The following is a 22,125-nucleotide window of genomic DNA, read 5'->3' as shown; positions in this document are numbered from 1 at the left end:
AAATTGAACTAATCCAGGTGAGTACTTAGTGTTAGGTCAGTGTTATCTCACTGTGGGCACATTACAATACAATTCAACGACAGTGTTTTAGTGTCTCGTGGTGGGCCTCGCATCATTTCCACCTATACTCTGAAGAAATGAGTGTTACCTATTTTATTTTGAAGGATCAGACCAGAAGCTGTGGGTTTCACCCAAGCAAGTTTGACTCTAGTCAGAGCCTATCAAACACAGAACAATGGACCGTGCAGGGGGCAACCAACAGGGGACAGAGGGGTGAGGAGCCTGCGGTGGTGGGGCGCAGAACAGCTGAGCCTTTCACCTCAGGGGCCCTGAAAAACTGGGCACACAGACGCAAAGCAAACTGAAAGGCTGTACAATGATATGATAGTGGATATAAACTGCATAGGGGGAAGTAGGTCACACAATGAAGGTCAGGTGTATTTACTGAAAAAGGATGCTGATATTTTAAAGGTGCAGTCTATACAGTTCAATTCATTAAACTTCTTTTAGTTACACCTGTTGACGAATCTCTTCGCCTACATTATGCAGCCAACGGAACTACTCAATGAACTGACCAATGGTAGTCAAGCGTCGTTGCGGCTGGACCAATCAAATCCTAACCCGAGTTGGCACGGACCAATCAGCAACTAGAATCACTTTGCGTACGTTTGCGCGCAGTTGACTCTACGGTTCGTATGTAGGAAAAAGTCCAGAAAAAAATTAAGAAACCCCTTGGAAAACAGCATACCTCTCATTAACTCATTTTAAGGTGAAAAACAGTTTTTTGTCAGTTATTGGATAGTTATAGTGTTGGGTAGTGTTTTAAAGTTTTCTCTAGTCTGTGCTTGTCTGCTTATCATGTCCAATAAGTCAACACATAATAGGATCTAAGTCAGATAGAATTGAATTAGAAACGCTGTCGTTGATCACGTTTGTTGGTCAGACATGTAAAAGAAGATTTAAAAAAGGCTGGCAATGTATTTTTGAAATACTGTAAATAAAGTCATGACTGTAGCTACATTAGTTAGGGCTAGCTAGGTGTGGTCCTGGAACTTAGCGTTAGCTAACACCAATGTTTTCTCTTCTGCCAGGTAGCAACTAGCTACCAAAAGTCTCCACGAGCGGCTAACCGGCGGATTAAACTCACCTAAAAATTACTAGTGTCTGTTTTACCCACAATGTCGGATAGAGACTCGGTGTTGGACTGGTAAAGTTATTCATTTATTATTACCTTAATGTTAGTTAGCCGTCTGAATGTCAAAGCGCTGTAAAACATTCGTGTGTTGTTGTACATTTTGTGTGGAGCCCAGCATTTGTGATATGTACCTGGTTATTTTAAAACATTAACCAAAAAAAAAAAAAAAAAAAACCACAAAAGAAAAAAAAAAACAATTTCGATTGTATCCACAGATTTGAAGAAAACATTGTTCTGCTGCCAGTATCTAACCATTTTGGGTGGTCCTCTTTCATTAAGCTGCCACTTCAGGGGTGCAAACACTTTTATTACTTTTGTATTGTTTCTTGTACCTTCATCGGCCTTATAACAATGATTCTAAAACGTTTTCCAATTTGTTTCTCTTTCATGTCTATTAGCCTTGAGGAGTTGGATGACTTCTCAGACTCTGGTAGTGACTATGAGTCCACGATGAAAGAGACAAAGTGGAGAAAACAATCAATGCTTGGAACCCAGGTAAATTAATATGTTCTTCTTTAAAATAGTTTATGCTCTCATAAGATGTTTATTATTTGAATAAGGTTATGATCAAAAATCAAAAAGGCTTAACTGAGGAATAAATTAGAACACACCAACTCATGTTAAATGATCTGCTGAGCTGCCTATCCATCTTTTCTTGATTTAAAGCCACCTAGGAAACTCAGGCGTAAAGCTGCACAGAGGGTGATGTCCAGCCCAAGTAGTAGCCCCATCCCCTGTCCACTGGCCCCCTCAGTGAAAAAGCAGCAAGTCACCCGAGGGAGATCTAGGCAGGTCTCTCCTAGACCTGTGAGAAGAGTAAACAACGGGAACCAAGATATCGGTGCAGAGGACATCTATGAAGCGGTCTGCTCTGGAAAGAGTGCTATGGTGGTGAGCAAACCCTCAACTATAGTCTATGGAGAGAAAGGGGTGTAGTGAAGGGAGGGAGGTGCTAAAGGAGGCATGTGTAATGAGGAAAGGAACAAGCTATTAAAAGCCTGAAATGAGGGAGACTATCGTGCTGTCAGTGGCTGACAGATGTGATCCTACAGAATTGTCTTTGATAGGCAAAGAGGAAAGAGTGCTCTCATTGGGCCATTTTGTTAGTGATTGACAGCATGCAAACATCCCACCTTTTGTTATGCTGTGGCCACTTTCATGTGGGTTAAAGCTAGAAAAGAGGGACCATATAACAATAGACAAAAAAAAACTGTGGTGAGCTGTAATAAAAAGAGTCTGTCACTACAGTATAGAGCACCAACACAATGCAGATGGTGATTTTGGGTGAGAGCCTGCTCTCCATCAGCACATTCAGCCAATGTGGCTGCAGTTCAAGAAATTTAATCTTCTTTGCAATGGTTTATCAGTTCTCAGTTAAATGTTACTCCTTACTTCAGTAATAATCAGGACCAGCAGATGGTCTGTGTCTTTGTCTATTGAACGGTGTCACAGTGAAAAATGATTATGCAAAAGAGCCACTGGAAAAAAAGGTAAAGCTAAAATCCGTAGTGTTGTTTAAATCTATTGTTATTATATCCATCTGTCCTTTATCTAAGCATGGTGTTTTAATTGGCTGCTGTCTCCCTGTCCCTCTTAAGACAGTGGTGGATGAGTGGCTGGACAGCTACAAGCAAAGCAGAGAGACAGGACTGCTGGTGCTTATAAACTTCGTTGTTCAGTCCTGTGGATGCAAAGGTCAGAGGTCAAAATGGAGTGGTGGGAATTAGGGTTAAAGTTCAATAGGTTATTTTTTCAATTTCAGCTTAGGCAGTGATAAAGGTTCAGAAACAGCATTAACCTGTCATGTTTTCGTCCAGGTGTTGTTAGCAGAGAGATGTTTGAAAGCATGCAGAATGCTGAGATCATCAGCACACTAACGAAAGAATTCAATGAGGTGAGAAAATGAAAACACTAGCTCAGATATAGTTTAGAGTAGTTTAAATAAATGAATAAAATAAAGATTATTGTTATAGATCTCTGCGTTTGAATCTCTTTAATAGTGTTTCTCGTCCCTTCTCAGTTTGTAAAGATTTGGCTAGAAAGAGCTGAGTAGGTATAATGACCTCCAAATTTGAGAAGATTATGATCCCAACAATGAAGGACATTGTGATGGAATATCCTAATAAAATATAATGCTGATAAATAGACACATTAATGAGTTGCCCATTGTCATCAGTAGAGCAATGCCAGGCTTCTGCCTCCAAAATCTTTACTAAATGCAGTGTAAGACGTTTCCTCATTTCTTTTCTTTCCTGTCATCCTCCAGGATTCTGTGAACTACCCCCTGTCTACTCCAGGCCCCCAGCTGAAGCGTTTCAAAGCCAGCCTCTGCGAGTTTGCTCGGGTTCTGGTGCGCTCCTGCCGTAATAGCTTCATTTATGATGAATACCTCTTCCCCTCCCTGCTGTCACTGCTCACTGGCCTGTCTGACTCTCAGGTCCGAGCCTTCAGACACACCAGTACTCTGCTTGGTAAGCCTGTCTGTACAGCTTACACACAGTAAAGACATTTCAAGAGGGAGCTTTTATAATAGTACAAAGGCTACAGTTTTGATTGATGGTTATTGTTTTGTTTATTTAGCCACTGAAGTCACTCATATTTTTAGATGATTGAAAACCTGCACCCTATGTTGCTATACCTGTGATACGGTTTTCTCTATCTTTGCTGGGCAGTAGAACAAACCTCTCTATTCACCTAACACCTGCTTTAGTTAGGTAAAGTTCTTTTGTTTTTGGATAATGTATTGCTTTTGCATAGCTTGCTTTTGGTGCTCATAATTTGTTTAATTTTGAAACCACAGTCTACACATGTAGCTTCTTTCTTTCAACCAAACCAAAATAAAATTCATCAGCTTAAAACTAGCTTAAAATGCCATTAGACTTGTAAAGTTAAAAATATAGTGCCTAGAATTACCTTTTTATACTGTAGGTAATTGAAACAAACACATCCGTTCAGCAAGATAGTTCTTTTAGTTCTTCTGTCAGTGCTGTGTAGTCTACCTAATCTCTCTATGCCTTTCTCTGATAGCCATGAAGCTGATGACAGGGCTAGTAGACGTAGCTGTGATAGTGTCTATTCAGCTTCAGACGGCACAAAGGCAATATGACATGGAGAACATCAAGAGTGTACATGACAGAGCCTCTGACAGGCTGGAGGAGCTGCAGGCCACTATCAGTGAGGTGACATGTTTTTTATTTTTTTTTATATACACACACACACACACACACACACACACACACACACACAAAAACATGCAGTTCAAGACATTAAAGCAGCAAATTAATACTAACTCTGTTGAGTAATCCTCGGGTGCTGTTTGTTTTGTGGGGGAAGGATGCAAATGACCATGGCACAATTTATGATTTATTAATTTCTAAGTGATTAAACTGAAATATGTGTATATTTAGGAGATGTGTTTTAAATGTTTGCTCTTTCTACAGATTTTAGTCCATCCTTGGCAACAGCATTCAGAGCATTTTAATGTTTTTCATATGTGTGTGCTGTAGCTGAGAGAGAATAGAGAAGAGCTTTCTTCCATGATGAATGCCACATTCCGTGGAGTGTTTGTGCATCGTTACCGGGACCGGCTGACTGAGATCCGTGCAATATGTATTGAGGAGTTGGGCGTGTGGCTAAAAACTGACCCTGAAGACTTCCTCAATGATGGGTGTCTTAAATACCTTGGGTGGACCCTTCACGATAAGGTTGAACACATTCACAGGACTATAGAGCATAAAGAATACCATAGAAAGTGTTTTTGTTATATTATTACTTTATTTAACGGTGCTTTACATGAACACCATGTGTTGTAGAGGTGTCAACTGTCTTTCAGCATCTATGTCAAGGCCAGGACAGTAAATAACAGTAAAAAGGACTGCATTCATAAAGAATTGGCCATTCCAGATTTAGCTGCTTTTCTCTCACACCAGACACAATTGCAGACACACACACTTTGTCTCTCTGGCACAAAGAGAAATGTCTTCCACAAATTTAGGAATTAGTCTGCATGCAGGTTAGAGAAAGTTAAGTTTTAATATACTAATATACTTTCTTCTTTCCGTCAGCAAAGTCTAGTGCGTCTCCAGTGTGTACGTGCCTTGCAGGGTCTGTACCAGGAAAAGGAATCCATTGGCCGCCTGGAGCTTTTCACCAGCAGATTTAAAGTAAGGCATCCCTCTGGAGTGGACTTTATTTCATGCCTTTTATCTCCCTCCCATTCCCCCTGTCTGTCTGTCTCAGCATCTCCTTTATCTATTGTTTAAAGTTATTGTATTGTTTCTATTTTGTTGCCTTCCTATGCCCCCCACCCCACCACATTTTTTTTTTTTTTACCTCACCAGTGCTTTTGTTGTCATGGTCTCTTCCTTTGTCTGTGCGTGTGTCTGGATGCATTAATTGCTGCCAATTACTGATGGTTAATAAGCTCCTATCAAACACATAAAAATCCTTTTAAGTCACATGTGCTACAATAGATAAATGGTTTTCATGCCGTGGCTCAGCGCTTAATCAGTGTGTTTGTGTGCATGTGTGAAGATATTTATGTTTGTCTGCTTGTATAATTGTGAATTTGATTGTGATTGCCTGCACATATCTGAATGTGTGTTTAGGAGAGGATGCTCAGCATGGTGCTGGACAAGGACCCAGACGTGGCAGTGGAAGTGGTCAATCTGTTGCTGCTTATCCAACAGTGAGGGGGTTTTCTGTCTCTGGTGGTTTCTGTGTGTCACGGTCTGCAACATACTGTAGATTACAGAATATCATATTTTTAGATCAAAACGTACTAAATATAGTAAATTTCATCTTTTTTGTTGTTGTTTTGAATATGGCATTTTAATTTATCTTTAATAAATGTGGTTTAGAACTATAGTGATAATGCTGTCAAATGCCATTTGGTTTTATCGATTCATGAATAAAAAGAACTCTTCAAGTTACACAAATAAAACATTTTTCACAAAAATTCTCACCTTAAATGCAAGATGAAAATAACCAATCACTGCAAATAATATCCTGGTGGTCCAAAACAAGTCCAACTCCAGCCACTCAATTTGAGTGTAATGGTTACTCAGAATATACCACTCTTGATAAACGTTCTTTGTTGTGTCTGCTGATGATTCACAATGTGAATCATGATCTCTCAAGTTTGCCAGCCTTTTACACTACTGACTCAAGTCAGGTGTAAATTATATAGATAAAAATATTTTGCCACAAGATTATAAAGGTTTCATGACCAGGGTTTTCCCTGTAACACAATACTTTCCATTCTAGGTGTTTGTATGTTTTCTCTGTGCAGGACGACAGAGGAAGGCCTGAGAGAAGAGGAGTGTGGCCACATATATCCCCTGGTTTACGCTTCACACAGAGGACTGGCATTTGCGGCTGGTGCCTTTCTCTACGACAAGTACATTTTGATCATATTAGATTTTTCTATTTTTTTCCCCTCTGCAACAATTGTCTGTCATTTTGGTAAGGTGCAGCTTCATCTTTTCAGTTTCTGTTGTGTGATTAATAAAATAAGAGTTGACCAGGAAGAAAGGATTAAAATATTGCCATGATAGAGGACAGTTTTTGTCTTGAAGAGCAAAATTCACACAAGCACTCTTCAAGAAATAAACATTGTGTGTATATACAGTTGCGCACACTTTAAATATTGAGTTCTTTTCTTTTGTAATGGAGTGTGTGATTGCCTCCTAAATGTGTGTGTGTGTGTGTGTGTGTGTGTGTGTTAGGCTGAAAAGTGTCATTTCTAGTGGCAACCAGGAGAATGACAAAAGTGACAATGCTGCCTTCTTTCAAATCCTCATCTCTTTCTACATCCAGAGTGAGGTAGTCTTTCTGTCACTTTGTCTCCTCACTATCAATCTATGTGTTTGAAATTAGTATTTCAATAATTTAATCTTAAATGGAAAAATATATTAGGGCTGTCAGCTTTAAGGCATTATCTTGTTAACACAAATTGTCTTCTAATGCCACTATTTTAGGGAAAACTCTGGTTACTGTTTATTTTACCATGAAAGAGAATATTAGAATTTTATTTTAAAAAGTTTTTTAAATGTCTTGTTTATACCTGAAGACACTCAGTCATAAGTAAAGAAAATATCAGTCATTTTAGGTGTTTGACATCTTGTGAAAATCTAAATGAACTCTTTTGCTCTCTTGGCAGTTCCATGAGCATGGGGCATATCTGGTAGACAGTTTGTGGGGTGTGGCAGGATCTGAGCTGAGAGACTGGGAGACAATGACGACATTCCTGCTGCAAGATGCCGGTGAGGAACAAGACAAATCTGAGTATGCATGACAGGCAATCTGTGCTGCACTTATTATGGGGCAGTTGTTGCTGACAAACCAACTTATAATCAAAACGGTAACTAATTTAGGTAGTTCTCTGTACCCCAGTACAAAGCATCAAGTCTGATCCCTCTTCCAACTTGTGCTGCCTTGTGTCTGTCACCCACTCAGATCTGCTTCTGTCTATACTTCTGTGTTGTCAGGTCTGGTGTATGAAGAGGAGGGGGCTGTCATAGAGCTGATGATGTGTGCAATGAGACAAGCAGCACAGGGAACCCCACGCGTTGGGAGAACTCTGGGTAGAAAGGTGGTGACACATAGACACTGCATATACTCAGTAGTTAACAGTGAAGCTTGGAGACAAGAGAAATGTCATTCTATGGTTTTACTTCATAAAAAAAAAAAATGAAAATACCTGAAACGGTCTGAATCAAGTGTGAATATCTCTGTAGAAGTAGATTTAATTTTGATTGGTTCAGTCTTTGTCTTGATAGATTGGTGGTTTATTAGACACTAGGCTTTTTTAAAGTTGCATATTTATTTAAGATTTTATTACAGCCAATAAATTGTGTTTTGATTGAGGTAATTTATGCAATCCATCTCTTAAACAGATTCAGACACATTAACAACAAATCTAATACTGTATTTTAATATGTGGAACGATGAGCATCTACTGCCATAGTACATTGACTTCATATGAATTTGAAGACATAGTTCACTGGTAATATCTGGCTACAGAAATGCGCAGCTTCCTGCAAATTACTTAACAAATGTTTGATTTTCCTGAGCAGTTGTAATTCACTCATTTAGTCACATTACAAACAAAAATATAGTATGTATATTTGCAATATTACTTGCTTAATTATCTGAAGATTGAATCATGTCAACTGGACTTCTTTCGTTCTTGGTTTTAACCAAACCTCACTGACTGTTCACCAACATATTACTTATTTATGTTTACCGAATGTGCTCATGGGACTAGATTCTGAGTATGAAGGATAAGAAAATCCAGGAACAAGACAGGAGACGTATCACCACCCACTTCATCCCTTTACTTCCACAGTTGCTGTCGAAGGTACACAGTCTAAAGTTTCAAAAAAAAAAAAAAATATATATATATATATATATATACACACACAAAATATCATAAGTTCAATGCAATATATTATACACAGAGTGTAAAACATATCAGCTATTTGAAGGTAAAGCTTCAGCAGTATTCTTCTGAAATGGAGCCTTTTTTCTATATGCTATCTTATGTACAGCCTTTTATTTCACTCAATTACAGTACTCTGCAGACGCAGGGAAGGTAAGCCTCCTTCTCAAAGCTCCCCTCTACTTTGACCTGGAGATGTACAACAGCGCTCAGTGGCTAGAGAAGGTAGGATGGCTGGAAATGTGGCAGGACAGAATTTCTCTCAATAGATTGTTAAAATCTCTCCAGCAATTATGTATTATAATGGCCCTTCCGGTCCTTTCCTGAACAAGAGGACAATAAGTGAAACATGTTATTAAACCTAAAATTAGTGAAGAAATAAATTGAACTCAATGAACAAATGAAAGCCTGTGTGGTCGTACAGAACAAAGAAAATCAACCTGCTGGTCAGGGACTGTGGGAGTTGTGAGTTGATGAGCTCATCTGGGGCATACAAAAGACTATAAGAGAGCTGAGTGGAGCAACACACAGTGTACAGTCTTAAAGTCTTACTCTCTGGTGTCACGTAAACCTATATACTGTAGAGGCAGTATACAGATGCAGATCAACCCCCATTGCAAATTAGTTGTTTTGGTAAAACTTACAAACTTTTAGCTGTTAACAGTGAACAAATGAAACAAGAACAGTTTAAATAGCTCAACATGACTATAGTTATAAGGCATCTCTCCAAAGTCAACACAAAATGCAAATTTTAATACTATTGCAGTCTCAAAATTATTCATGCCCTTAATGATAAGCCTCTGGAGTACTTAGTGAAGCGTCCTTTTGCAGTTTTGACCTGGTGCAAACGTGATGTGTAACCAGACACCAGACACATTGCTCACAGGAAATGGCCTCCACTTATATTTTTGGATTTGAATATTACGAATACCTTCTGCAAAACCCTCCAGAGATGGCAGCCATTCTCTGGAATCTTCTGTAAACAAGCCTTGGTGGACTTTGAGTTATGTTTGGGATCATTGTCCCGTTGGAAGGTCCAATAATACCCAAGCTTCAGCTTCCTTGAATTAATCCTTTAGTTACTTAAGTAGCCATCCCATTGAACACTGGCAGCCTCTGCTGCCTTGCTCTAGTTTTTGTAATTAACCTAACAATGAAATTCAGTAAACTTAAAATGGAAGTTTTTAAGCTCTTTTTACATTTTGTGGTATTCTGTCTACTCATCTTTCTCCACCTTCCCACTTTCACTTGACCCTTTTTTCCAAGCATCTTGACCTGCTGCTCTCCCAGATATGCAGCATTGTGGAGAAGCACACTGAGCTTACCGTATTGGAGGCTTGTGCCCATCTGGTCGGCGCCCTTTGCTCTGACTGCTACACCTTCTCCTCCCGCTCACACCTGGCATTTGGCCAGTTGCTGGACGGTCTGTCTGAATGCTTCAGTACCTACTTAAATGAGCTGCTGCAGGTGGGTGAGAGTGGTAGTGAGATGCCTATGTGCTTTTATAGTGCAGAAGTAATGGTCTGTTCAAACATCCAGCATTAGCATTATGATATAGGATGTTGCTCAGTTAAATGTATACAACAAAATTAGTGTCTGAAAACAGTGCAACATGTTTTTGATGTCACTTTATTAGTTATATGTAATAATTCTTATACAGTGTACATTAAGTTGTCTGTTTAATATTAAAACCTAGCATAAACTAACTTGAGACATCATGACAGTGCTCTTTGCTGAAGTTTGTGGCACTGAACTAAATTATATTGTTAGTTGTTTCTTTTATTTTGTCCAGCCCTTTCAGTGAGGGTAAAATAAACAACAGTTCTGTGTGTATGTTGAAATACAGTTAGTCATCACCACAAAGTACACGCTCCATAATGTCTGTAGTTGAGTCAGCACGTCTTAAAACTATTGACTACAAAAAGGGAGGGTTTATTGCAGGACTGTTGAATTGGATTAAATAAATTTCAGCTAGGTAAAATGACAGCTTGGTTTATAATAAAACTAGAGATCAATGTGTTTGTGTACAGGGTACTGCAGATGATGATGACATATACAGTGCAGCTACTGCCTTGAAAAAGATTGCTGCTTTGAGCAGGTAAGTATAGTTCTTGGGATGCACATGGTGGTGTCAGTACAAACTGTTCTGTATAGTTCTTACACACAACCATAGAGTGAGTATATCAACATATTTTGAAAATGCCCCTATTGAATTCTAAAACTTTCAAACCCAATTTATATTTAATGTATACGTCAACATAGGTTTTTTTTGTTTGTTTGTTTACTTTTGTTTTTTAAGATTTATAAATGTGTTATAAATCTCATCTCTTTGGTATTAGGTTAAACCATCAGAGGACATTTGTATGTGTGTGTGTGTGTGTGTGTGTGTGTGAATGGTTGCTTTCCAGTGCCAAAGATCCAACAGGCTGGAAGCTGTTTAACTCCTGTCTTGAACTGTTGAAAATCAGGATGGAATCCGATGAGATTGACAAGGAGGTTTGTCAGGCCAGATTTATTATTAGAGTATATCTAAAACCAAAATAAAAATATTAAAATTACAAATAAATATTTAAAAAATGTTTTGGTTTTATAAAATAAAAATTATTTAGATGGCTAAACTAAAATGGAAATAAAAGGGGGCTAACTGTCACAGTCAGTTTGGAACTATATAACATAGACTTAAATTTAATAATATAATAGTTATGGTGGCTCCTAATCCATGTGTAATGGTGAGTCAGGGTTGGGCAGCAGATAGGGAACATCTGTCTATGTAGGTAAACTATTCCACACTGTGGGAGTAGAAATGGAAACGGTTGGTTCACCCCTAAATTTGATCAAAGGATCTGATTGGTGTGGATGTAAAAACAATGAAAAGATCGGAAATGTAAGCCGGCAACAAACCATGCGGTAATTTGAAGACCGCTAAAGAGTCTCTTTAGTCTCTTTAAAGATACTCAATATTTATGACTCCCACATCAAGAAAGTTGAAGTAGTCAAGACTCAGCATAATGAAAACATGTCTTTAGTGATAACAAGTGATAAACTCACTCTGTTTGATAATAGAGGAGGAAGTTGGGTTATGATGATACCAGACATAAAATCTTACTTCTGCAATTTTCAAATCTGTATTAAAACACCACTCTATGCCTATATGAACAGTGAAACTTGTTTTGCCTTCTGTAATTGTTCATTCTGTTTATACAGCAACTGCCCATGAAGCCCAAGGTTGCTGGTTAACTCCCACATCCTCTTGGCTACATGCTAATGTTTTCCTTGGGCAAGACACTGAAACCCCCATAGTAATGCCATTATCTATATGTAGCAGTCCTTCAACAATCAATATCAATAAAGTATGTTTTATTATTAATAAATTGCTTCAAAAATATTTTCTATGTAAATAAATGTATTAGACAATATATGGCTTCAGCTTTCCAAATTGGTCACATTACGTGGGTTTCTTCTAGAGTTGCAGTTGTTTGTCCCTTATAACATTTGTTGAAAGAGCTTGAAACGATGATCTTGTAATGGCCAGTATTAACAGGGGAGTGTAACAAAATAAGGCCTAAATATTCATTGTGAAGCTAAAGATTAGTTTTGGTACCATGAAATTTTATTCCCATCATTTCATTTCTTTAATTTTATTTAAAATATTTTTTGCATTTTCAACAGTCTCCCCAAATTCTAATATTACTTCTCTATGTGTAACTTCAGCTCATGGTGTCTGCTCTGAAGTGTGCTGCCTTTCATCTGATGTGGGCCAAAGTAAATGCTGTGAACTCCAAGCCAGCTGAGGTGATGATCATGAGATAAACCAACCTATATGATTAGATCCTTCATGAGAATTATCTCATCACAGACAAGGCATGGTGGCCATATTTGTGGTCTTGGTGTGTTTGTGTAGCTCTACTCATCTGTGCTGTTAAACAATTAACCAGCTGTGTTGCCAGCTGGAAATTTAACACAATGATCTTTTCATGTGCATCAAAGCTCACAATGACAGATGGTTGGTTAACACTGTTTCACATGTTTTCTGTTTGTATACTGTATGTCTCATTCTGTCTTTCTTCACTTCAATCGTATCTTCTGCTCATTTTCACGTTTTCTGTGGTTTTTGTCTCTTTTCCACACACGCACACATGCTGAACATGTTGTTTATTCATGGAAGCCTTTGTGTCTTTCTAAACAGTTTTCTAAACTCAAATCATTTTAACATGTTTTTGTTCTGTAGCATCACTAAAATTGAAACTCTCTTCTGTGAAATGCACACTGACCCAGAAATCCCAACCTAATTTAAGACGGTAATGGTAAACCAATTCTGATGATTTGTATCTTTACCTGGTCACTTTGCCTCTGCTACTGGCTACTTTGAAAATGCGATGGTAAGAACAGTCACATTCCATCTTCAGTGTTGTTAGTTGATATGTGTGGCATCGACCACTAAGGATCCCCAGTGGCACCAGGAAAGCTGCTCACAGACTAACCCTATACTTTGACCGACCAGGGGAACAGAAAAGTGAAAATATTATGTTGAATTGTGGTGAGAGTTGTTTGACAAGGCATTTGCTGTAGTTGTCAAGGGTACGAGTTTAAGTGTATATTGTCTAGAGAATAATAGTAACTGCACTCCCTTCCTGTCCAACACACACATATATACACATTACTGTTATGTTAATATATGTCTATGCCTCTGTCTTTGTTCTTCCTCTATCATCCTCTGTGTCAGGCTGAACTGAAGCTTCTGAAGAAAGATGTGCGTTTGTTCAGTAGAGTCTGTCAGGCGTGTCTGCCCCTGAACCAGCCTGAGATCAGAGATCAGGTAAGACCTTTGTTACAATGGTACCACTTAACTCTCCTTTTTATAAGCAATATGCAAGGATTTAATAAATGATTTAAAACATACTGTAACTTGTAGTGACAGTGTAATTGTCAACAAATATAACTTCACCACTTATCAGGGAATTTATTTGCACTTAAGTAACCTGGTTACAGTTGGTTTTCTCAGGAAAGCTGATTTCTTACCTGTCATGTAGTTGTTGTTCTGTTCCTATGAATAAGTTAGTTCTTCACCTATGCCTGGTTTTGGGGCAGTCGCAGGAAACGGATGTCATAAACACGCCAACTCACTCATGGTGAATCCTCCGGAGTATTACCTCCTCTATTCACAAATGGGCTTGGGTGGGGATTATCCGGACTTTGGATTATGTCTGGGTAATGTCATGGGCAACAGACTTGGGTGTTTGCATTCACACATACACCAACCCCAGAGAAAGTCTCCATTCTGCAGACACAAGAACATAGCAAAAAGAAAAAGTCAGAAAGCACCATTTTCTGTCACAAAAAAAAAAAAAATCGAATTTATGAGGCATTTTTCTAAAGTCTTGTGAACGAAAAATCTGATTATTCTTCTGCTGCATGTGTATGTAGATTTTCATTAACCAGGTTACTTAAGTAACAGTCAATTAATGTCAATCAACTAATTACTTACCAGGATGTCCAGTAGTCTGCTGTAATCAGGGGCTTCCATTCAGTATGTTTTAATAAGTGGGACTATTCTCATGAGGAGGTTCAACCAGTTTAGGTACAGTAGTTAACTTATAAGATGTATTTGATTATTATTTTTCCATTATGAATCTGAATCTGAAAAGTTACTAATAACTAAAGTTCTTAAGTGCAGTGGAGTAAAAAGCACAATATTTCCTGAAATATACAATGGTAATATATTACACCAGAAGTACACCAGAACAGCTGAGTAATTTTAACTACTTACCACCTCTTGTCTGCAGGCATTTGAACTGCTCTGTGACTTGCTGCTGTTGTACAGTGTGAATTCGGTTCGTTCTGAACCTGCGCTCAAAGCACTGGTCCACCTGCCCTCTGATTCCCTGCGCTCTGATTTGGCTGCTTTCCTCCTAGACAACATCTTCATTGATGCTGAAGATGCTACTCTTAATGGTACTTTGACACATATAAATGATTTTGCATCCTCTTTGAGTAAATATTTGCCTAAACGATAGTACTTTCCAGCAGCACTTTCAGTGTTGACAAAGCGACGACACTGTTACATGCATAATATAATCGTTGCCATGTTTAAAGTGCCCAGTGTTCAAAGAAGGGTTTAGTTCTCCTTGTGGAAGGATAGTGTTTTGGAAAATGTTCAATTTTAACCCTGCCGAAGCTCTCTGGGGGCTCTACCCTCATTTATGCCTGCAGACATAGTTTGGATGTCTTGTATTGAGAGTCTTCCTTGGTAACTGAGTTGTTTTTACCCCCATATTTCACAATGACTTCTCAGGTCTGCCTGTACCTGTACCAGTCTTTCATCACATGTTCTTTTTTGTCTTAACACCTGAAAGCACTTTCTGTAGCATTCTGTCTGTAGTCCTCAGGTTAACTGTTGTACAATTACTATTCCATCTTTATCTCTTTTATTTCCTCATTCCTTCACCCTCGTTGTTCTCTCTAGCTGAGGGTGAGGAGGAGATAAAGATAAGTCTTCTCCAGAGGAAGCGCAACCAGCTGGCTGGCTACTGTAAGCTGGTCATCTACGGGGTTTTGGATCTCACAGCTGCCACTGATGTCTTCAAGCACTACTGCAAGGTTGAGAAATGCTTTAAAGAATAGTCTAGCATATTGTAAATGCATTATAACTGTGCATATTCATATGGGTATTCATCAACTGGCTGGTTGATGTGTGCACAAAAATCTCTTAAAGATTATATTAGAAAGTTGAGAAATTGTTGAATGAGTAAGTTAGTTATATCGTCCTTAAAAGAAATTAATTGGGTTTGGCGCACAGGAAACTGTCAAAAGGAAAATGTTAATAATGAAGAGGATGTGTAGAAGAGTGGAGGAGGGTGAGAGAATCTGTTTTAGAGCCAGTGAGGTGCTAAGAATGAGTCAGAGGAACAGTGGTTAAAAGAGGCACGCATGACTAGAACTGAGTGGATTATTTTTAAATTTTTAGACAGCCAGCATTGGAGAATTTAATTAATATAATATTTAATTGAAGTTAGTTTTTCTTTTTTGCTCTTTTCTGGATCCTCCAGTACTTTAAAGACTTTGGAGACATCATTAAAGACACTGTGAGCAGGAGCAAGCTCATCAATCCTGTCCAGAGCGCCAAGACAGTCTGTCTTTGTCTGCAACAGGTGTGCACTTGTTAATGGAAGTGATGTCAAGGGATAGTGTCTTTCAGTGAATTTTGTTTGGAAAGTGTGATATTAGCTTTGTCTCTGTAAGTCTTTCCATGATGGGCAGAAAAAGGCGGCAAATGTCCTATAAGAAACTTATCATGATTTTATGGCGATGTGAGTTGCATGTACATCGCTCATTGGTTTATAAACACATTTCAAAAACAATCAATTTGCCATGCAAGTAACAATTGGTTAGTATCTAGTCTAATCCTTATCATGGTAAATTGTTTTATTAATATTTTCTTAATATTGTGTAGGCAAATCAGTGTTTTATGTGGCCCAACTTTCTGGTTTAAAAGCTTGATTGATCTTTTCACATCAAAGCAAAAAAAAAATTTCTGTTAAAATATGTCCAGTTGGGAAGATGTGAAAACAGAATACAATGATTTGCAAATCTCATCAACCCATATTTTATTCACAGTTGAACATAAACAACATATCAGATGTTGAAACAGACATTTTACCATTTCATGGAAAATATAAGCTCCTTTTGAATTTGATGACAGCAGCACATCTCAAAAAGTTGGAACAGGGGCAACAATTAGGTTGGAAAAATAATTGCCACAAAAAAAACAAATGGAGGAGCATTTGACAACTAATTAGGTTAATTGGCAACACGTCAGTAACATGACTGGGAATAAAGGGAGCATTTCAGAGAGGCAGAGCCTATCAAATGTAAAGAAGGGCAGAGGTTTGCCAATCTGCGATAAACTGCATCTAAAAATTGTGGAACAATTTCAGAAAACTATTTCTCTTGGTACAATTGTGAAGACTTTTAAGATCCCACCATCTACAGTATATAATATCATTATTATCAGATTCAGAGAATCAGGAGGAATCTCTGTGTGCAAGGCCAAAGTTCAAAACTGTATGCGCGTGATCTTTGGGCCCTCAGGGGGCAACTGCATTAAAAACAGACATGATTCTCTGTTGGACATCACTGCATGGACTCTGGAACAATCACTTTCTATGAACAAGTTAAAGCTGTATAATGCAAAGAAGAAGCCATATGTGAACAAGATGCCGCCGTGTTCTTTGGGCCAAGCTCATTTAAAATCAAATTTGAAAATTCTTTTTGGAAACCATGGACCATGTCCGGTGGACTAAAGAGGAGAGTGACCGTCCCGCTTGTTATCAGCGGACAGTTCAAAAGCCAGCATCTCTGACGGTGTGGGGGGGCATTAGTGCCTATGCCGTGGGCAGCTTACACATCTGGAAAGGGACCATCAATGCTGAAAAGTACATAGAGGTTTTAGAGCAACATATGCTCTCATCCAGACGTCGTCAGGAGAGACCTTACATATTTCAGCAAGCCAGTGCTATCCTGCACTGTCTGCACATCCTTCTTCCATCACAACAGCATGGCTTCACAGGAGAATAGTCCTGGTGCTGAACTGCCTGCCTGCAGTCCAGACCTTTCACTAATAGAAAACCTTTGGCGAATCATAAAACAGAATCCAGGACTGTTGAATAGTTAGAATCCTGCATCAGACAAGAATGGGAAAACATTCTTCTGCTGAAACTCCAACAACTGGTCTCCTCACTTCCCAGACATTTACAGACTGTTGTTAAAAGAAGAGGGAAAGCTACACAATGGTAAACATCACCGTGTTCCAACTTCCAAACTCTCTGCCCATTCACAGGCTCTGTCTCTGATATGTTGTTTATGTTCTATTGTGAATAAAATATGGGTTGATTAAATTTGCAAATCATTGTATTCATACCTGTTTTAACATTTTAGAGGAAATGATACAGCACCTAAAACACTGGATGTCAATCAACTTTGGAATTAAACTAAACTAGAATTTTTGGTTCTTATTTATTTATTCGAGTTAATAAACTCATGAAATACTCATACCCCCGATTATGTTTTATGTTTTTTAAATTTAAGGAACTACATATTTATGAATCAGTACACAATGATGGTAATATAAAAAGAGACAAAGCACCATTATTACTACTGATTAACAATGGATCGGTTATTTTAAGTGCTCCCCATTGTGTGACAATGAGCTAGAATGCAGCTAAATGGAATTAAACTACCATTGTGCTTTTGCATAACATGTTTATGTGAAGTTTTGTTTGTGTGTGTTCAGCTGTTCTCAGAAATGCTTACTGAAGAACACACCAGGCAGGATCTCCTTGAGATTAGAGACTTGGCCAAGAAGCTAGCTATGAGTTTTGGCATTGATCTTCTCCGTGTTCGCAAACCTCTGGTGGCCTTGCACATGTCAGTAACACACACTTTTATGATAAACACACACACACCAGTTCTGGCAAATTATTGCTCACTTTATTAAAGTGTAATTTTACTCTCTGAGCCTTGTGAGATACATTTTTGGATCTTAGGAGCAGCTGTGACTAGTTGACGTCTACACTATGCCTTGTACTGTCTGTATTCTGTGTTCTTAATGTGTTTTCATAAATAAGAACTGTTCTGTGTGTTGTGTTTTCATTTCAGGGATGGTATACGCTTTGCATTTCAGGAACAAGAGGAGGAGGAGGAGAAGCAGCATCCAAACTTGGACTTCTTGGAGATCCTCAGCGAGTTCAGTTTTAAGCTCCTGCAACAGGACTGTGCCCAGCTGTGAGGACACACGCAAACTCATCCACACTTATCTGGAAAGTCAGTTGGCCGAGTTCAGTGCCGTTGTTCCAGCAGATTTGTCTGCTATTATAATTAAGTAAAGATGTGTAAATTAATTCAGAGTCACAGCAAACATCTATCTCTTAAATCTATGATTTAAGATACATTTTTATACATAGTGTGTAATAGCTGTAACCGGTTTAATTGTCTAGAGATACTGATTATGAAAGAAATTGACTTAATAGTTGATCTTAATCAGTATTGGGAATGCAGACATTGCATCAAAGCATTCATTTTCCAAACTGGGCTAAATCAAGCTTTTTACAGGTCTAATACATAAATAAATATTCAGATTCTCATTATTTAAGTATGAAATATCTTGGGTGTTTATGAACGAATAGGATCAAATCTGAAACAATAAGAAAGGTTTTCTTGGTTTTGGTTCTTGTTTTACCATCACTGTACTTTTACCTCGCAGGATTGTGCTTCTGAAATCTATGTGTCCCAGTTCTGTCCTCTCCTGGCCATCAGTCAGACTGTACCAGCGCTCCTTAGAGGCTCGCTCTTCTTCTAAACCCAGAGAGCAGGAGGAGGAGAAAGGTGACGCTGCCCCCTCACATGGCACTCCTGCAGCTAAACGCAGGAGGACCACGGCTCAGGGTGAGGTGGACATTCACTCTACATAACACTGTTTCTGGATATGGTGGAAATATACACATAACTTCCATAGTATGACACATTTAACTACAGAATGGGCCAAAACTGTGTGTAGACACACAGACGTAAGAAATTTGGAATGCCATGGAATTACTTTTGTCATATTTAAGAAGACTGACAAACATCTGGTTCTCTTTTATAAATTTTAGGCATTGCGGTAAATATATAAATGAAATGACTATCAAAAATATATATATGATATTTACAGGGACCTCTACTAAACCTCTGGACATATTGAGATTCTATCCTTTTAAAGTGAGTTTTTGGGCCTTTCAATAAATTATGGAAAATAACTTGTTCAATTTGTATGTTGTACTTATGGCTTAGCTCCTAGGTTTTGTTGTATTTATGCATCACATTCTCACAGTCACATTCTTTTTATGCATAGACAAACATGGATGTAAAGTGTTACTGGAGTAAGTTCTTCCAACAGTAAAATAGATTATGGACAATAAGATTCACATGACTCACGTGTATAGCAAAACAAAAACAGTAACTTTCATTAAAGAAGCTGAAACCAGCAAATTTATTTATTATCTTAATCCTAATTCTCAGATGAATGACAACATTGCTTCTTTTGGTTCTTATGATAACAAGCTGCTCACCTCAGTAGTGTTAATGTTTTTATAATTCTTAAGTTGTGTAGGATTTAGGTTTTTCTTGTTTTTTTTGTTTGTTTGTTTGTTTGTTTTTTACATTTTTTTTTCTACTTTGTGTTTACTCATTATTACCCTTCTTTGGTGACTTTCGTCTCCTCCAGGTTCAGTGTCTACCATCACCAGAGGATCCTGGTTGGACAGCAGGAGTATCTGTAGCAGCCTGCACACCCCAGCCCTCACCTCCACTGTCCAGAGGCAGCCTGTCAAGCAGCTGGCCTCCAGGAAACCCAGTTCCACAGGCTCTGATATTGGCAGCAGTTTAACTGAGCTGGAGTCAGAGGATGAGTTCTCCTCAACGTAAGTTGATTTTTATATCATGAGCATGTCTACATTGTCAATCATTTCTGTTTCAAAGGTTTGGAAATTATTGCCAGGCGCCGGCTAAATTGCTTTGGTACAATTTGTTTGTCTACCAGCCAAGATTCAGACTTAGTTTAATGTTTCTAATCTGTTAATTCAGGTTCAGCTATATGCTAAGACAGCAAGAAGTTAAATATGTAAATGGAAAGAATGTTCAATACGTGTTTGCCAACCAGAATTTTTTATAGCATGAACCATGGCTGCCAAAATTTATCAGCTGCTACTCAGCAGGTCACAAATGCGAAAGGTGAAGCCCATCAAACGACACCAGCTCTCTTCCTCTGGAACTCGACTCACTTTGGATCAGCAAGACCTGAACTCCAACCTCACCTTGTAAGACAGATCTAACAAACTTTTTTCATTTATATGAACAAGTGAATATTTGTCTTATTTTGTGATTATACATTTCACCAATTTTACATGTTTGTTTGTTTCTTTAGATTGTCTCTAATTGAGGATGAAAATGCAGAGAGAGAAGAGGCTGATATTGAGGAGTATGAGAGTGACTCTGACCATGGATCTACTTATGCATTGGTAGAAACAAACTATCTTGGTCATTAACATTTTAGGAATAACTGAACACATTTATTAATGAGTCATCTACAAATACGTTTTGTAGATAATTTGGTGATGTTGGTTATTATATGCAGATTTAATTCTCTCAAGTCTGCATCAATTTAGGTAGCACCCTGTTGTGGAAATAAATCCTATTATATATTGTCTCCTATTATACTTAAAAGTGTCAGTGCTCTATTATAGGAGAAATTCTAATATCGCCAAAATATATTGAATGGATTGGTACATTAAAGCAATTAGTGCTAGGCTAGTTTTAGGTAACATTGCTTGTTAGCTCAGACTTTCTTCACTCTGTGCTTTGCAGCCTTCTACACGACACACTCCAGCCAGTGTCCTTGATGAGCTCTTCGATTGACACCAACCTGAAGAGTCTTCGCAGCAGCACTTCTTGTTAAGTTTTCAGTGATTTCTGTAAATTTGAATGTGTTAAGAGCTAAAATATATGTTAAGGCCATAGTTTCTGAATTCACCCACTAATTTTGGCCATTATTTTGTTAGATTGGGAGAGAGGACCAATGATTATTATTAATAATTATAAGTCTGGAGGAAAAACATTTATTTTGAATATAAAAAGCAGCCAATTTGATGTTGAACATTTAGAAAAAATTTATATGATTAAAAAGAAATATGTTAAGTTTTCATTAGATTTTTGTTTGCAAGCAACAATGTGTGTTCCGTGTTTGGAAGTAAGTTGAATATGTTGCATTGTTGGTGTATGCACCTTCACCTTTTGTTTTGATAAAAACCTATTATTGTAATGTTTATTAAAGTGTTTAAAGTATTAGCAGGTACATTCCTAAATACACAAATGCACTGAAATGCGCAAAATGATAAGAAATTGTAGGTGTAATGACACAATTTATGTTTTTGTTTTTCTTTTCATTTGCTGAGACACTTGTGACCACTTTAAAGTCACATTTTCAAAACAAGCTCACTGCTCATAAAGACATTTGGTTTGCAAAACTTACAACAAAACAAGAACATGTACCAAAAGCAATGTTTTCTATCAAACAAAACTGTTTGTTTATTGTTTAAAAAAAAAATAGACACTCAATAGCACAGCATTTGCACTGTATTCTTCAATGGGGAAAAAAATGAAATTCTATCCAAAATAAATGGCCTACACAGATATTATTCCTTTTACCATATTGTTGAAAAAAAAGACGAACATTATAAATACTAAAGTGAAATTACGAAGCTATAAAAAGCAAATGAAAGTTACAGTATGGTGCAAAAAACTGTTGACTTACTCAAAATTTTACATGTAGTCCAGTTGAACCTGTTAATTATGCCACAGGTTCTCATCAACGTCACACTAAATGTTTTCTCTTATCTTTGTGGCATTTTTTCTTTTCGAACACTTTTCTGATAGGACTTTGGTTTGATGTCTTCTCCTT

At 37.9% G+C, this 22,125-nt stretch overlaps 1 protein-coding gene across 1 annotated transcript; it reads left to right on the top strand.

The window, feature by feature from the left end:
• Positions 1–1,874: 1,874 nt before the first annotated feature.
• LOC137134253 (cohesin subunit SA-1) lies at positions 1,875–21,297 on the top strand. Its single transcript, XM_067518876.1, has 29 exons — positions 1,875–2,086; positions 2,794–2,890; positions 3,013–3,089; positions 3,462–3,666; positions 4,223–4,374; positions 4,702–4,899; positions 5,260–5,358; positions 5,803–5,882; positions 6,486–6,593; positions 6,922–7,018; positions 7,356–7,458; positions 7,684–7,787; positions 8,463–8,555; positions 8,769–8,861; positions 9,903–10,103; positions 10,667–10,734; positions 11,045–11,132; positions 12,348–12,428; positions 13,360–13,452; positions 14,420–14,588; positions 15,100–15,233; positions 15,683–15,784; positions 17,926–18,059; positions 18,291–18,416; positions 18,895–19,076; positions 19,894–20,089; positions 20,384–20,485; positions 20,593–20,686; positions 21,033–21,297. Exons 1-29 carry the CDS (start codon positions 1,901–1,903, stop codon positions 21,081–21,083), a joined length of 3,513 nt encoding a protein of 1,170 aa, XP_067374977.1. The 5' UTR covers positions 1,875–1,900; the 3' UTR covers positions 21,084–21,297.
• The last annotated feature ends 828 nt before the right edge of the window (positions 21,298–22,125 follow it).

This window comes from Channa argus, chromosome 10, assembly GCF_033026475.1.
Source record: "Channa argus isolate prfri chromosome 10, Channa argus male v1.0, whole genome shotgun sequence".
NCBI classification, from domain to species: Eukaryota; Metazoa; Chordata; class Actinopteri; order Anabantiformes; family Channidae; genus Channa; species Channa argus.
This window is presented reverse-complemented; position numbering and strand designations above follow the sequence as displayed.

Excerpts from the sequence above, each read along its gene's own strand:
- LOC137134253 (XM_067518876.1), top strand. The coding sequence starts at position 1,901 with ATGTCCAGCCCAAGTAGTAGCCCCATCCCCTGTCCACTGGCCCCCTCA. Across the intron at positions 3,090-3,461 it reads TAACGAAAGAATTCAATGAG|GATTCTGTGAACTACCCCCT; the intron begins GTGAGAAAATGA and ends GTCATCCTCCAG. Across the intron at positions 15,234-15,682 it reads TCTTCAAGCACTACTGCAAG|TACTTTAAAGACTTTGGAGA; the intron begins GTTGAGAAATGC and ends TGGATCCTCCAG.